This window comes from Pongo abelii, chromosome 4 (genome assembly GCF_028885655.2).
Source record: "Pongo abelii isolate AG06213 chromosome 4, NHGRI_mPonAbe1-v2.0_pri, whole genome shotgun sequence".
Classification (NCBI taxonomy): Eukaryota; Metazoa; Chordata; class Mammalia; order Primates; family Hominidae; genus Pongo; species Pongo abelii.
The window spans coordinates 131,811,082-131,828,737 of record NC_071989.2 but is presented as its reverse complement, the minus strand read 5'-3'; the positions used below and the strand labels follow the sequence as shown (position 1 = coordinate 131,828,737).

Sequence of the window (17,656 nt, the reverse complement as noted above, 5' to 3'; positions counted from 1 at the left end):
ATCACAGATCTTCAAAAACAATTTTCCCATAAATTTCAAATATGTTCTATGCATTTTCATTAAATATCAACAATTCAAATATACCTTACTTTCAAGTAAATGAAGAAACTGAGTTAATTCTAATAATTACAGCCCACCCTTCTCAAGAAAGTGACTAATTTTAGATGGCTGAGTTGTATAGTTCAGTAAGTTTTAATATAAAACTTTCTGCATATCTCCTTGGTTACCACTTCCATTAATTAAAAAATTCTCACCAATAATTTTTTCCTTTGATCTCTAGTTGTCCGAAATGAGAAAATAAATTTACCTAATCATAGGATAATGCAAATGAAATTAATTTTTAGAATTTAAAAATTTGAAATTTTATTATTTGTACAGAAATAGAATAAACTCAAAATTAATACTACAACAATTTTGTGTAATATTAAAATATCAAACTTTAATCGAAGGATCACAGAAGTTAGAAAATATAGGAAATTTGAAGATTATACATCCCAACTTCACATCTAATGAAAGAAAACAGTCTATTATTGTTATTTAAGAATTTATTCTTTCAACCATTTACCAAGAACCTACAAGTGACAACCATTCTACCAAGAAGAAAAAGATGAACATACCATTATCACTGCCCTCAAAGAGTTCAAAATTCAGTGGAGAAGACAGACATAGACAAATAATAATTACCATATGATAAAAGAAAAATAAAGGTTTCAAAGGTTTTCATATTCAAAATAAGATCAGATCAAATAAGAAGCTTTTCTGGAGAGGAAAAGATGTCAGAAAATGCATTGCTAAGCAGGTGACATTTAGCTGGGGCCTAAAGAAAAATGGAATTCATTAGAAAAGAAAGATATTCCAGAAAGAATACAGACATGTGAAAATAGTAAGATCTACTCAAGGAATAGTAAGTGTAGTGCAACTAAAAAGTAGGTCAGTAGAAAGAGAAAGAAATTTGGACTTTATACTAAATGACGTGCCCTGTGCAGGCAGAGGTAAAAAGCGGGTTGAGATATTCAAAAGGAAGCCCAATTCGAAGAAAAGTAACAATGGGGACTGGAAGAGAATGAAGTCAAGAGAGATTTTAAGAGACAAAATTGACAGAACATTTTTACTATACCAATATGCCAAAATCAGAGGAGGCTAACATTTCAGCTTGAATACATGTGGAACTAATGGAACTAGGTAATCCAAAAGATCAAGCAGGAAGGTCTTTTAAGAGAGAGCGAGAAACTGTTGAGAAAATAAGGGGTAAAGAAGGTAGGGAACTCAATTCCAGCTATATGAATTTCTGATTTCAGTAGGGATATTCATATACAGCTAGACTTTAAGAATGGAAGCAGGAGATAAAGAACTGGAAGTTGTCTTTACACAAATAGTAATTTCATTTCTTCCTCCTTCCCTCCTGCTACAAAAAATCCAGGATTGCAGGATGAAGCCACACACTAAGGTTAGGAGCCTGGTTCCTTACTTTTGAGCAGCTGTACCAACCCTACAATTGCCCACCTCTGAACTCACTTGTCTCACATTACATCCCTTTACTTATTTAAGCTACTGCTTTCACAACTTTTGTTATTAAGAGTCAAATCTATTTATATCCAATGGAGTAGTCCACACAGCTTTGTTCTTGCTATTCTTTTCTTGTCAACCTCTATACTCTCCTCAGGGAGATCTCATCCATTTCTTTAGCTTTAAAAACTATTTATGTGCTGATGACTCCCAAATCCAGGTCTTCATTTGACTCAACGAATACTGAGTACATGTGACAAAACAAGACTATTCAATACATTAAATTTTTGCTATCACAGAGAGTGATAATGGTATAAAACAATAGTCTAATCCTATGCAAAGCTAAATAATGTAATGTAAAGAGGGATATTGTCAGAGAAGCTACATAAAGGGAAGGAAAGAAACATGGATTTACAGGAGGATCAAAACCCAAACAGGCAAAACCAAATTGTGTATTTTTTCACAGATACCCCACTAAATAATTCTAAATAAATCTATTTTCCAATTTATTTGTGGTAAAATACATATAGAATTTGTCATTTAAACTATCTTTAAGTGTACAGTTCAGTGGCATTAAGTACATTTACATTATTGTACAACCATCCCCACCATCCATCCATCTCCAAAATTTGTTCATCATCCCATACTGAAACTCTTACCCAATGAACAATAATTCCCCATTTCTGCCCTCTCCCCAAGCCCCCAGAAAACACCATTCTTCCTTCTGCCTCTACGAATTTGACTATTCTAGCCTCATGTAAGTGCAATTTATTTGTCCTTTTGTGACCGCCTTATTTCACTTTGCAGAATTTTCCTTTTTTTAGTACAGTGGCATGATCAAAGCTCACTGCAGCCTTGACCTCCTGGGCTCAAGTGATGCTCCCACCTCAGCCTCCCAAGTAGCTGAGACCACAGGTCTCAGTGCTGGGATTATAGGCATGAGCCACCACACCCAGCCTTCCTTTTTAAAGCTGGATAATATTCCACCTTATGTATATACCACATTTTTATCAATTTTTCTGTCAATGTACACTCGGGTTGCTTCTACCTTTTGGCTAGTGTAAACAATACTTCTATGAACATGAGTGTACAATTATATGTTGAAGTCATGTTCTCAATTATTTTATGTATATATCCAGAAGTGGACTTGCTAGATCAAATGGTAGTTCTATGTTTAATTTTTTTGAAGAATCAACATATAATTTTCCACCGTGGCTTTTTTAAATTTTTACACCAATGCACAAGGATTCCAATTTCTCCATATCCATATTAACACTTTCTGTGTATTGTTTTGTTTTGTTACAGCCATATTGAGGGGTATGAAGTGGTATCTCATGGTTTCCAGCTGCATTTCCCTAATGATTAGTGGCGTTGAGCATTTTTTTATGTTTTTCATCAGCCATTTGTATATCTTTGGAGATTTGTCTATTCAAGTCCTTTGTCCATTTTTCAATGGGGTTGTCTATTTTCGTTGGTGAGTTTTAGAAGTTCTTTATATATGCTGGATATTACTTAAATATATCTATTTTTAAAGAGAACATTAACAAGCAAATTGCTATATAAATGAAATTCAGCATACCATAGGAAAATTACAGGTTGAGTTACTCTAAACAGCCCATTTATAATTAAGAGCAATCTGAAAATATAATCTTTTCAGATATGAATTCCAAAATCAAACTGTTTAAAAGTCATCAGTTCTTTCAAAACAATTAAGCACTCTTGTTTTTCTACAAAGCTCACAAAGGTACTTAAAAATGCTTTCACAAAATTTACAAATGACAAAAAAAAAAAAAAACACAAAAAATATGCCCAAATTCATGACTTGTACAAAATACTAAAACTATCCACACGTGTCACAGCTCAGAGCCACCATGATGCACACCTTCAGTAAGACCATTTGTATTTCAATCTATGTAAATGACACCCATAGAGCAGAGAGGGTCATAGCACCCTTAGTAAACAGAGACTACCCTGTAAATGGTGGTCCCTGCAGTTGTGCAACACTGCAGTCCTATGGCATTCAAGTCCTAAAAGATGTTTCATTTTTATTCTTACTATCTCTGACAGTTTTTAAATATAAAACAGAAAAAAGTTAAAATAATAAAAGTACATCTTTGTTACTCAATTAAATGACTTGCTAAACTCTAAACTGACTTACTCATTTCTATCTAACTAAACCACTCAATCCTATTCTTCCAAATGACAGTTTTATTATTGTACTAGATAAATCTGTTTTTTTAATCACCGTGGCATCCAATCCCCCTTATATAACACCTCAATTTCCCAATAGGCAATCACCTCCCCCATTTTCAGTCCCTGAAGTTCGGATAAGCATTTGATCTAACTTGAGGCAATCAAATTCATAGTAATTAAATCAGGGATAAGCATGACATAAGGCAGTAAGATTCAGTCCTACAACTTTTGCTGAAATTTTTAGGAAAGAGATGCTTTCATAATTGCTAAGCCTAGGTTATTGGTGGCAACCTCCAGCATCTCTTAAGAAGGGCCAACTAGAGAGTGAAGCTTACACATACTCATAAGGCATATCACAGAGACTTGACATGTTGATGACACTATTTGAAGCACTGGATAGAGCAATGTCTTATATATCAAGTCATTTCCTTGAATTTCCAAGTACATGAGTCAATAAATTCATTTTATACCCACTTAACTTCTTATTTGCTAGTCTTAACTAATAAGTATAGTTTCACATATAATTCATTTTATCCCAATAGCCTTTAAATGCCAGTTGTCAGTGATAATTTTGATAACTCCCTGAGGCCTGTCTGTATCAGACTTAAATATGTATTATAAGAAGTCTGTAGTGATGAACACATTACTACAAAATTTAAAACTTATTGCCCCTACAATGACTACTCATTTGCAAAGTGTGCTCTTCGAAAAAACAGAATGTAAAACTAGTATCAGTAGGAAACGAACAGCTCTACCCACTAGAATGTAAACATGCTTACAAAAAGATACACGAAGAAATTCCATTTTATTAAATCTGGAGAAACAAAATTCCTCTACCTGTATTATACAAGAAGCTATACAAGTAAAATCCTTACAATTAATTGAATAGAAGTATACAGAAAAGTGCTGTGAGAACCTTTTAACATAAAGGAAATGTAACATACAATAGAAATTTTTTCCATGAATTTTCTCTAGTGGCATGAAATAATCTCACTTAAATTTAGAGTTTATCTAAAAACATACACATATTAGTTGCCTAGGGCTGCTGTAACAAATTACTACAAATTTGGTGGCTTAAAACAACAGAAATTTATTTTTTTACAGTTATGGAGGTGAGAGTCTGAAATCAGTTTCATTGGGCTGAATCAAGGTCTTCACAAGGCCACACTCCCTCTAGAGCCTCTAGGCGAAAGTACTAGAAGCCTCTTCCAGGTTCTCTTCACTCTGCTCCACAGTCACAATGCCTACTCCTTTTCTGTATGTGTAAATGTCCCTCTGCCTCTCTCTTATGAAGACACTTGTGATTGCATCTAATGCCCACCAGATAATCCAGAATAATCTCTCCATCTCAAAATCCTTAATTTATCATACTTGCAAAGTCTTTGTCATACAGTAAAATGCAGAGGTTCTAGGGATTATGATACAGATATCTTCTATGTGGCCATTTTTCAGCCTACCACTATACTGTAAGTCACTTCAACAGCTATAATAGTGCCGCCAAAAAGACTAAGAATATGGAAGTAGTATGCATTTTATATTCGCAAATTAAATTTTTTCACAATGTTCTCATATCAGCATAAACATAAAAAGCTCCAAATTTGTCATAAAATAAAAAAGGGATCCTAAGACCGTAGTAAGAAAATGTATAGTAAACACAGCCTTGCAAAGTGATTTCCTTAACCAAACTTAAAATACCATTCCTTGAAACTAAAAAGTCATGACAATCCACTTTATTTCAAATTTAAAAATTAATATAAGACTTTACCTCCAGATCCTAACTGCTTATAGAATCTGTATTCCAAATGTAGCTGTGGTGCTCTTGATTTCATGGGCTCCTAATTGAAAAACAAACAAAAAAAGACATTTAAGTTATTAAAAGAGCACTAGGCCCCAACACAAATGTTATAAATTTTGGTGTCAATGCCTATATTATGTAATAGTCTACTAGGCATCTTTGTCTAAGATTAGATTCATATAAAAATCAACTTTCTGTTCAATGTAAAATAAAATGATGCTACAAATGTACATAAAGTAGCCATTAGATCAGGCAGTAGAAAAATCCCTTAAGTTTGACTCTTTGACCTTGAGAAAAATATGTTCTGAACATTCATCACTAGAGAAATGATGGCTCTTATGCTATTTCTCCTGTTCTCCAAATTCACCTCTGAACTGTGTATTTCTTACATAAAGGTTCTAGATTAAAGTTAAGTCATAGGATAGTAAGAACAAAGATGGTAATTTGAAAATTTTGATAGTAGCAACAATGTCTTAACTTTTTTTCACTAAGGTATAACTCATATGCAATAAAACACACAGTTCATAAGCATTAAATCCATATTAACTCCATATATCCCTTTAACCACCACACCAATATACAGAACATTTCCATCATACCTTTTTTACTTCTATCACCTTTGGATTAGTTTTGACTCTTGCTGTATTTCACCTAAATGATATTATACAGTATATGCTTTCTGTTGTGTCGAGCTTTTATCATTCGACATAAATGTTTTTGAGATTCATATACACACACCACACACACACAAACATGTACAGAGGAAACATGGGTTTTAGACATTAGAAATAATATTAAATATGAAAATATAAGAAGTAGAAAACTGTAACAGGGTAACAGGAAATTTAAAAAAGAACCAACAGAAAAGTATAACAAGGTAATAGAAAATTTCAAAAAGAATCAATAGAACTTTGAAAAATAAGAGAACACAATAACTAAATTTAAAACTCATTTTGCCAGCAGATTAACAGAAGAGAGAATTTGGTAACTGTAAGGCAGACAGAAAAACTATATAGAATGCATCATGAAGGAAGAAAAACTGGAAAACAGAAGAAAAGATCAGAGACCTGGACAATCCAGTGAGAAGGTTTAGTATGGATTTGATAATGGTATCAGGAGGAAAGGAGACAGAAAAGTGAGCAGAGGCAATAACTGGATAAATGACTGCTATGAATATTTCAGAATTGATGAGGTTAACAAACTACCAATTCAAGAGGAATGTGAATCCCAAACAGGATAACTAAAAAGAATTTTACACCAACACATCATAATGAAACTATGACCAACAACAATTCACATAAGCAATATTAAAATCCCACTGCAAAACTTATAAATTTTATTACAGGAGAAAACAATCAGCTTAGTTCTTGAGAGGCAGAATAGTACAGTAGTTAAGAGCACACACTGAAACTAAATTGTACTAGGTTTGAATCCTAAATCCTCTACTTCTAGCTGTGTGACTTTCAGCAAGTTACTTAACTTTTCTGTACTTTCCAGTTCCCTCATCTGTAAAATTGGGTTAAAACTTAACCTTTCTTATATATAAAGTACTTAAAACAGTGCCTTCTATACATATAGCACTATAGTACCTATAATTCTTCAGTTAACTATCTAGAAGTACATAACCTTGAGATGCAATAAAAAGATGTCTATGTACACAATTACAAATGAAATTAAATATATAACTTATTCAATCACTACTGCCCCTTAGGATAAAAATACAGACTCAAATCTGACTTAGTTGAGTCATTTCAACTAGATTCCAGTACTTAAGCAGTAAAATTTTAACACTATATAATAAAAGTCACTTTCCCCAGGATGACATTTTCATTATTCATGTACAACAAGATATAAGGATGGTAGCTGAGGTAATATTAACAAATTATCCTGAAACAAACTGTTGATCTGAACTAGAGTAATATTAGATAAATGTAAAAAAATCTTTGTAAGAGGTAACGGAGCTGAAAGCAGTCACAGAAATCTGCTCTCTGAACTCAGGTTATCAAATAATGCCTTTATTTGTACCAAGCCTTTGCTTGATAACACTGAGGTATACAGACATAAGATTTTCAAGAGATTACTTTCATGGCAGGTCTAAACAAAATCATGTTATCTGGCACAAACAGATATAACAGATACAAATGAAAAAACATATAAGGAAATCATGAACTATCGTTCAACAATATATGTGAAAAGTTTTCTGTCCTTCCAATATTTTGGATGAACTTGAGGTGAAAGTGACTAGATACCACTCTACAACCTCAAAATACTAGAGACATAGATCCAAAAATATTCCTAGTTCCCCCAAAGAACAATGAATAACCATAATTATTACACGTAATGCTGATCATTGTGCTTTAAAGAAAGACAAAGCAGAGAGGAGGAAGAATGTTTCCCCCAAAAAAGGGGAGAAAACTAGTTAAGAGGACAGAGATACAGCACAAAAATAAACTTTAAAAAGTGATATATGTGTATGTATCTAAGAAGGCTGAAAGATGACATAATAAATGTTTAGTAAGGCATCAATGGTATGAACAAGTTCCAAATCTGTAACAGGACCTAAGGATCACCACTTAATGAATGAAACAGACAAGGAAAGGTCAGCCTAGAGCAGGGGTTTCTACTTTGACACGATGGTTTATCTGCCTTAATATATCAGATAACTATCATTCACATACAAAGCAAGCTCCCATGAGTAGAGTTGCCCACTACAAGCTGTTGTATCAATAGCACAGACTGTAAACACTGCCACACTTTTATCCTTACACACCACAAGGATTGTTGTAGGTTCAGGACCACTGGCCTACAACATGAGAAAAGGAAGAATTTCAAAGAAATGAAAGTCAGCAATGCCTGTTCAAACAACGTCCAGGCCGGGTGCAGTGGCTCACGCCTGTAATCCCAGCACTTTGGGAGGCCGAGGCAGGCGGACCCCACAGTAGGCCTCCCCACTGTGATTAATATTCACCAACTCTTTCTGATTTCATGCTCATGAGGGGACCTTGTCATTTTAACTTGGCTTTCTATGTACATTGGCCTATAGAAAGAAACTTGGGCTTTCTAGACCTGTAAAATACCTCATTATTAGTTAGAAATTCACTCTTTCCTGAATCTGAGAGCTTGATAGTGTGAACTGATTACTATGAATCCACCTCTAAGAAACACTGACAACTGGTGAGATAACCTAACCACGTTTTGTTTCATAAGCCAAGGACCAGATCTTAATACCAAGATGGACTCATCTAGGTAAAACTCAGTCTAAAGCCACATGTCAGCCAACCAATCTCTCTTCATGGCACTGCAACCCTACTCCACATCTTTATTTCAAGTGAAAATAAACATTTGTTATACTAAAACTTGGTCTATACTCAAAAGATACTTAAAATTAAATAGTGGAGTTTTTCTACTTCCTCCCATTTGCCTCTTCTCCTAATAGTCTCTCTTTTATATATTCATTTCACATTACCCTAATAACAGAGGTTATATTGACAGAGACAAGGTTGAGAAAGGCAGAGAAAACAAGCCATGCTAAACCTCATACACATACATATATGCGTATGTATATAAGAAGGCTGAAAGATGACATAATAAATGTTTAGTAAGGCATCAATGGTATGAACAAGTTCCAAATCTATAAATAATAGGACCTAAGGATCATCACTTAATGAATGAAACAGAGAAACCTGGCTGGCAAACCAAACAGAAAAGTTGTACCAGGAAAAGTATGTCTTACAAAAATAATTCCTAGATCCCAATTTTTCCAAAGAGATCGCTCTGCTTTGCAGCTGTCATACTGGGCACATTGAAAACTTCAGAATAATTCCACGGGAATTTGCTTTCCCTGTTATCTATCACCTACCACATCAAGCATTTCTGGATCCCTGAAAGTCAAGCAATAGCCAGCTTTGCCATATATATGAAGTAACAATTTAAAAAGAAATTTCAGAAGCTACCTGGAAGTATGTTTTCAAAGAATATAATCCTGAATACTAAGAACACTTTTGTTTTATCAAAATGTTTGAATCAGAAGACAAAATCTTGTTAATTTTTATCTAATTAAAAATCCTTCCCTAAATTAAAAATAGGGCCAAGATCCAGTTCTGTAATGCTGCCAAAGTAAAGGGATTTTTTGTGGCACAGACAAACATGAATGTCCTACACGTTACCATATACTTTAAGAGCAGGATGATGTTAGGAGCTTAGCAACAAAAGATTAGCTATGCATATAACTGTCAAATAAACATCCAAATTACAAATGATATGAAAACAAAAAATAATTAAAATATATAAGTTAATCACTTAAAAAGTAACAAAGAAATCATTAAGAAAAATTAAGAAACAGGAACTTACCAACTTAATTGCCACATATTCATTTGTGTATAAATTTTTCCCTTGAAAAAGAAAAAAAAAATCAGATTCTGCCAGTAATTGATTTTAAAGATACACTATATAAAACTGTACTCTGAAAAAAAGCACATAATACATTTAACTAAAGCATAGGTTTTTGCTTCTATTTGGCAAAAAAACTTAAGGAAATATTTAAACTTATTATCAACTCAATGATGTATTTAGTGTTTCACCTAGATTCAGAGTAGAAAGTGATACAGACACTACAGATACTAGTAGCCTACTTATAAAAATGGAAAGATTCTGACTTTGTTGGAATATTGTATACAATTTAAAAGTAATCAATAGTCAAACGCATGCTTAAAAAATTTCAAAACCAGAACTCCTATATAAGAATAAGAATACCAAATTCCTCTTCCAACTACCATTTCATTTTAAATTCATCATTATTATGAGATGTAATCTTACTAGGGCTCATATTTAATCCAGTAAGTATATTAAATAAACTTAAAATATCTGAAATAAAATTTAAAAACATTCAATAATTGGCTGTGATAAACTAACCACTTTGAGGAGAAAAACAGTTACTGGCACCTCACCTTACAACAAAATTAATTCCAAATATCTTAAGAGTTAAATATAAACTAAAAACAAGAAAGAATATTTATCACATCCATATATTAAGGATATTCTGAGCATAAGAAGATCATGGCCGGGCGCGGTGGCTCACGCCTGTAATCCCAACACTTTGGGAGGCTGAGGCAGGTGGATCATGAAGTCAGGAGTTCAAGACCAGACTGACCAACATGGTGAAATCCCGTCTCTACTAAAAACACAAAAATTAGACAGGCATGGTGGCGCACGCCTGTAATCCCAGCTACTCAGGAGGATGAGGCAGGAGAATTCGCTTGAACCCAGGAGGCAGAGGTTGCAGTGAGCCGAGATCACACCACTGCACTGCAGCTGGGGCAACAGACTGAGAGTCCATCAAAAAAAAAAAAAAATAGGATCATAACGTTTTATACAGATTTGATTACATAAAATATTTAAAATATTTAATATCACTAGAGATTTAATATCACTAACTCGTAAAGAATTCAAATGAATTACAGTAGTCTTCAGCACTGCAAATCAAAAATAATCTAGAAAATTCCAATTGGTCAGCATCTGTAGTCAAAGTAGAGTACTAAAGAGAATTTTGGAAGCACTAAGTATATGAAGATAATTTGATTAATGTATAAGTACACTAAAAGGAATGAAAAACAGTACAATATGATTTCTGAATTTCCAGTATTTTTTCAATTAGCATGTATTACTTTCATAGTGAGGAAAACAGAACAATGATAGTTTTTTGGGTTTTTTTAATAGTGAGAGTAACTGGCCCTGGTCACATTGGCTACTGAACACAGAAGAAGCAATCAACAACTATGACACATGTGATTTTCCAGCATAATAGCCTGAACCTCCTTCCATACAGCAGCTGATGAACAGTAGCAAAACTTCTAGGCAAAATGGCAGCTTCAGTTGTGTTGCCACCTTTGTACAGTAGTGTTTATTTATACAAATATTATAATACTTCTCTGAATTTTGTCCTCATTGTACAAAATTGAGAGAAAATAAAGGGCAAAAAAGAAGTATTCATATTAACGCTAAGTAACATAGGTGTCATAAACTCAATACAGTTGGCAAAAAGGATGGAACTCAACAGAAGTTCCAAAAGTGGTCAACTTTAAGCTCTATTCATATACTCATTGAACCTATATACATATTTTTAAAAATTACAGAATATTTCATATTTTTAGTCCATTAGTTCAACATTTAGATGTGCCTTCATATACATTTTCAAAAATGCATTATGTATGAAAAGTTAGGTTTCCTCTAGTAAATTTGGCAGTAAATAATTTAATGATATTCACAATGAAGAACTTAATGTCAAAGAACATTAACAAAAGACAATTCGGGTTTTGAGTTCCAAGACAGAATCTGTATTTCCCAAACATATTATCATCTTTTCATAACTATTTTGTATATGATGTTTACTCACAAGTACACAAGGAAAAAACTTCACAGGACAAGAAGTTAGGTTAACTACAGATCTCAAAGAATCAAAATATACCAAATGCCTCTAAAAGTACTATTTTTGTTGGCTTTCATACCTTTGAGGTCACAGCAGAAAGCACTAAATCCTAAAAGGTTCACCTTTTTTTGAATACTAGAGATTTTGCTGAAACTTGAAGTCACAATTATGAACAAAGATTAAACAATAACACAAGTGCATTTTTGTCACCTAGCATAGCCACAGCCTCATTTTTAATCAGTATTTGTTGTAAACATAAACAAACAAATGATGCACTAAGTATGTGTTTATGTATGGTGTGACTGAAAGGGAGGGAATGTGCATGTAGTGAGAATCCCATTAGAAGAAAAATCCAAGCAAACTGGTGCCGGTTAAGTGATGTTTTAATCCAATTTTAAAAGACATTTCCAGTAAAGCATTGTGCCATATGAAACTTGAAAATATAGTTTTACCAATTTTGTGGCTTTGGGGTGGTAATTATCAAAAACTATGTTCTTCAAAAACTACATATATATGTTTACAGCAGAAACAACTATTTACCCACCAATAGCCATTCTCCCCCTACAGAATGCCCAAGCTTGAAAATGGCTGCCCAGCTAAAGACTACATTGCCCACCTCTCTTTCAGCTTAGTGTGGCCATGTGACTTAAGTTCTGAATGTCAGTAGACATTAAGTATGTTCCTCCTCACTTCCAGAAAGGAATGTATACACTCCTGCCCCTTTTTTTCTTCATTCTTGCTGGCTGGGAGATGGAAACAGCTAAAGCAACTACCTTGTGCACAGAGACTGAAGTCACATATTAAGGATGCAGAGATACCCTGACAGCCTTTGGGTTTCTCCCTCTGGTCTGTGTCATGTGAAATGAAAATAAACCATTTGCTTGAAACCACTATATATTGGAATTTTTTTGTTACCGTCTTACAGTCTATTCCTTAGTTATTACATTTTTCAGGTAAGTTTTATAATAGCTTCAGTTAGAAACAGTAGAAAAATCAATAAACATGAAAATGATGAACCCATCCAAATCTACATATTCATTTGATACATATAAGGCCTGCAGAATTTTCAACAAAGGAACTATCAAATATAAACAATAAAATAAGGAGTTATTAGCTGTGTAGGAATAAGAAAAGAAAAAACAAAAATAAGAGATGTTATGGAAGCTCCTGTGGCATACTTAATTATGTCAAAAGTTACAATATCTTATTTCAGGTATGGTTATTCATAAAGCAATACATAATATTCTCTTCTGTGCTCTTTTATATGATAGACAGATGTGGCCACAGAGCACAAAAGAAAGTCCCCCATGAAAACAAAAATTATTATACTTACAAATTCTGGACAGGAAGTCATATCGCATGCCACACAGGGTCACAGGGGAAACACTAGGTTTTGGTTAGGTGGCAGAAAAACAAGAGCAAGCGGAGTGCCTAGGCCAAAGCATTTACTGGGGTTTCCCAGGGAAAGGCAATGCATGGCAAGGTAAATGGTAAAGGATTACTTAGTTTGAATAATTCCAGTGACTTTTGGGCTGTAAGAATGGGTCTCTAGCTTCCAGGTACCTGGCCCTGGGGAAGATAAGGTAGAGGAATACTGCCTCCTGGGTGTATGGGCCAGATAGAAAAGGAGTGTGGATTGGTTAGTGCACGTATCATAGGCATGCTCCCAGCTGAGTTTTTGGCGAATTCTAAGAATTGGCTAACCTCTGGAGGGGCAATCTCCTCCCAGCCAGAAAGGTTTTTTAAGATGTCAAAACATCATAATATACAGAAAAATAAAAATACATATATAATACAGCCCTATATTTTAGCTAGCTATGTTTGGTCTTATTCAGTGCCTGTCAAAAACATTCCTAGGAGTCTGACTGCCTAAACTAGAAATACATCTACCAATGGCAGAATGCAAACCTTACCACCAACACATAAAATAAAACTACAAACACAGATGGTTCTCAACTATGATGGTTCAATTTGAGATATTTCAACTTTATATAATGATGCAAAAACAACATGCATTCAATAGAAACCATACTTTGAATTTTCCTGGACTAGCAATATGAAGTATGATACTATCTCTCTATGCTGGGCAGGTGCAGTGAGCTGCCGCTCTCAGTCAGCCACACAATCATGAGAGTAAACAACCAATATTGTACAGCGTACTGTGTTGCCAGCATTTTCTGGATATTGTGTTTTGGGGTTTCCAACGTCATTATGTCTACAAAATGCCCATTTTCAACTTATCATATTTCAACTTAAGATAGGTTTATCAGGATGTAAACCCAACTTAAGTTAAGGAGTATTTGCACATCAATTCACCTTCCTTATTATTATTTTTTTTTTTTTTTACAGACAGGATCTCACTATATTGTCCAGGCTAGACTCAACCTCTTAGAATCAAGCTATCCTCCTAACTCAGCCACTCCACTCCAGTAACTGGAACTACAGGCATGCCCCACCACACCTGACTGTTCATTTTAAACGAAAAACAGAATCCAGATAAAAATGATAAACACATGTGTTTAAATTTGAAAGCAAATAAATAAATATAATTTAAAATTATTATTTTAAATGTTTACCTATTTTTTTTAATCTCATGGCCTTTTTTTTTTTTTTTTTTGAGACAGAGTCTTACTCTGTCACCCAGGCTAGAATGCAGTGGCACAATCATAGCTCACTGCAACCTTAAACTCCTCAGCTCAAGTGATCCTTCTGCCTCAGGCTCCTGAATAACTAGGACTATAGGCATACACCATCACACCTGGCTAATTTTTAAATTTTCTGTAGAGATAGGCTCTCGCTATGTTGCAGAGGCTGGTCTTGAACTCCTGGCCTCAAGCCATTCTCCTGTCTTGGTCTCCCAAAGTTCTGGGATGATAGATGTGAGCCACCATGCCAAGCACCACAAGTCTCAAGTTTTAAATGCCCTGCAATGTCTGGGACAGTCTTCTACCCCAAAAAAGAACTGCCCAGCCCAAAATACCAACAGCACTTTATTGAAAATCACTTACCTATAACATGTATACCTTATAGTCTTTCTTACCCAATACTAACCATATAAAATTTCAGTACTAGTAATCAAATGTTCAAGATGTATCTATCAATGAGGTTTTAAAGAAAGTACTTTAAGAATATAAACCAGCTTTTAACATTAGTGTTTATCCAGGTAAAGAAAGATTAATGCTCATAATAACATTTTCTTAACAAAGAAACCATCTGAGGCTTTTTGAAAAAGCAGTAAAATACCCTTTTAGAAGTCTATGAAAAAGGAAGAATAAATGATTAAATTAGCTCTACACATACATATTATAAGTATACATAAAACACAGATATATAGAGATAATACATTTAAATAAATTTAAATAAATATACACATATGTATATATACTCACATCAAAGACCCATACACAAATCAGATAGATAGAATAGACAGACAGATGTACTAAGAAGCCACCATACTCCTATTCCTACTTATTCACAGACTACAAAAGAAAGGGGTGTTTTACCTCTTTTTCAGTATATGACATATATAGCTTCAGTATATGGTACATACAGTTTCTCATATTTCTCATATTGCACTTGTTAAAATGGTCAACTAGCTTTGTTTGAATACACACACACACACACCTATATACATGTGCCGTGTGTGTATATATGTGTGTGTATTCACACAAATACATATGTATCTGTGTGTGTGTAGTTATTTTGAAATAAATTATATGAATCGGATTCTGAATAAAAATGGCCAAAGTATATGCAAGTACAGTGTTGGTCTTTTTACAGTATCATCTAAATTTAATCCTCACAATAACCTAGGAAGTGGAAATAATCCTGATATAAAGAAAAACGTGAGGCCCTGAGTGGTTAAATGACTTATCTGTTCCATAAGGCACTATTTTTATATTTTTCCAGCACATTATCAATGTCTAATCATGCCTGATACATGATAAATATGTAATAAGTACTGGATGGATGTTGCTGAGAATTATACACAATAAGAACAGATTATAAACACATAAATAATGTTTTCTCTAACTCCAAAGTCTGAAACAATTTAAGAATTTCATAGTATCTAATTCAATACCCTTCAAATAATAAAACATAAAACATTCACCCTTTCAAATATTTGAGTTCCTACTAAATGTGAGTCTGCCAGCCACATCATGTAACAAGTATGTATAAACTATAACATTGCCTTTTATTGGCTTGCTTCATTCAAATATTTAATGTGTATCAACTTTCCAAAACTAGTAAGATGAAGGAGTCACTACAAATTAGGGTACTTCACAAGATGAAAAGGAGAAGTAGTTGAATAGATAAACATAAAATTGGATTTATTTTTAGCAGCAGGATTGAATCTAAAAGAAATTGAGAAGTCAAATTTTCTTTTTACATCTAAAGTTCACTCTTGGTGGTCCACTGACCAGAGCCCTCCTGGTACCTGAATACTGACTTCTATACAACCATTATAACCATACCACCCTCCTTCTTAGTTTTCTGCAATGGAAAAGCTACATCACTACTGTACTGGAAGTTAAAAGACCTAGATTTTGATTCTGAGCTTGTTATTCAATTGTTGTGAACATCTGACAACTAACTTTCCCCCACTGAGTTCCGATTGCCTTGAATATAGAGTTAGGAAGCTTAATTAGACCAGTGTTTCCCAAACTTGCCTAATTATAATAACCTGAATCAATACTCTGAGCCCCTTGTTAAGAATATAGACTCCTGAGCCCCACCCCAAATACACTTGGGGCAGAAGGAAGGATAAAAGGAAAAAGTTAAATTACAATGATGTAAATTTCATTAATTGTATGCAGTTTCAGTATATTAACTTGACTTTAAGCCATACCTATGCCCCAAAAGTTATCAATTACTAAACATTTTTGAATCTGAAAAAGTAGCCTAAATATCATTCCTAAAGAACACTGCAAAGACTTTACTGGCAGCTATTTCAGCCTACTGGGCTATTTTAATTTAATTGTTGTTTTCTCGTAATCTGGATAGTCAATCTCTGGATGGCTAAAGTAGACATTCCTATACTAGGGAATTCCTTACACATGAAAATACAACTACAAAAGAAATTTCCAACATCTTTATTCTTTAAAATTACCATAACCATTAAACAATTAAACAAATAACTAAATCATTTTCATTAAAAAGTATCTTCCAATTTTAAAAATGTTTCTAACATAATGGAATAAACAAAATAGTCTTACCTAATCGTAATTCTCCAAAATTGCCACATCCAATTTTTTTTCCAACTCTAAAGTTAGGTCCAACCATTAAAACTCCAGACGATGAAGACCCAGTTCCTCGAGTGTTGTGTCCCGATCGACCACTAGGTCGTGCCATTCTATCATCTGATTTGTCCTTGTCTTTCTTTTTATTTTCCATATCAAGTTTGCGGTACTCCACTTTGAATTCTTTAATCAAGACAAGCACACTGAAACAGGGTATTGTGAAAATAGGTACATCACTAGGTAACTGTACCAGATGGGTAATGTTAACATTCAAATTGCAGTAGGTAGTCAATTAACTGGAGCATGTTCATCCCATTCGTAAAATTTTTCTTAGTGTCTTTTCAGCAAAACATGTCTTCAAAATTATCTTTTCAATGATGTGAGCTGATATTGATAGAGAGCTACAATATTAAGAAAAGGAAATTAGTCAACTAAGAATTTTAAAACATATGTCTGGGAAATTAGATAACATAGCAAAAGTTTAGGCAAGAATTACTG

At 33.8% G+C, this 17,656-nt stretch overlaps 1 protein-coding gene across 1 annotated transcript in view; it reads right to left on the bottom strand.

The window, feature by feature from the left end:
• The window catches only part of CSNK1G3 (casein kinase 1 gamma 3), a gene marked incomplete at its 5' end in the record, with an annotated part of 70,128 nt that extends 52,687 nt beyond the window's left edge, over window positions 1-17,441 (bottom strand). Inside the window, 3 exon segments of the mRNA NM_001133418.1 lie at window positions 5,465-5,534; window positions 9,845-9,885; window positions 17,135-17,441. Of these exon segments, the coding sequence (NP_001126890.1) occupies window positions 5,465-5,534; window positions 9,845-9,885; window positions 17,135-17,312 (289 nt within the window).
• Between the last annotated feature and the right edge of the window lie 215 nt (window positions 17,442-17,656).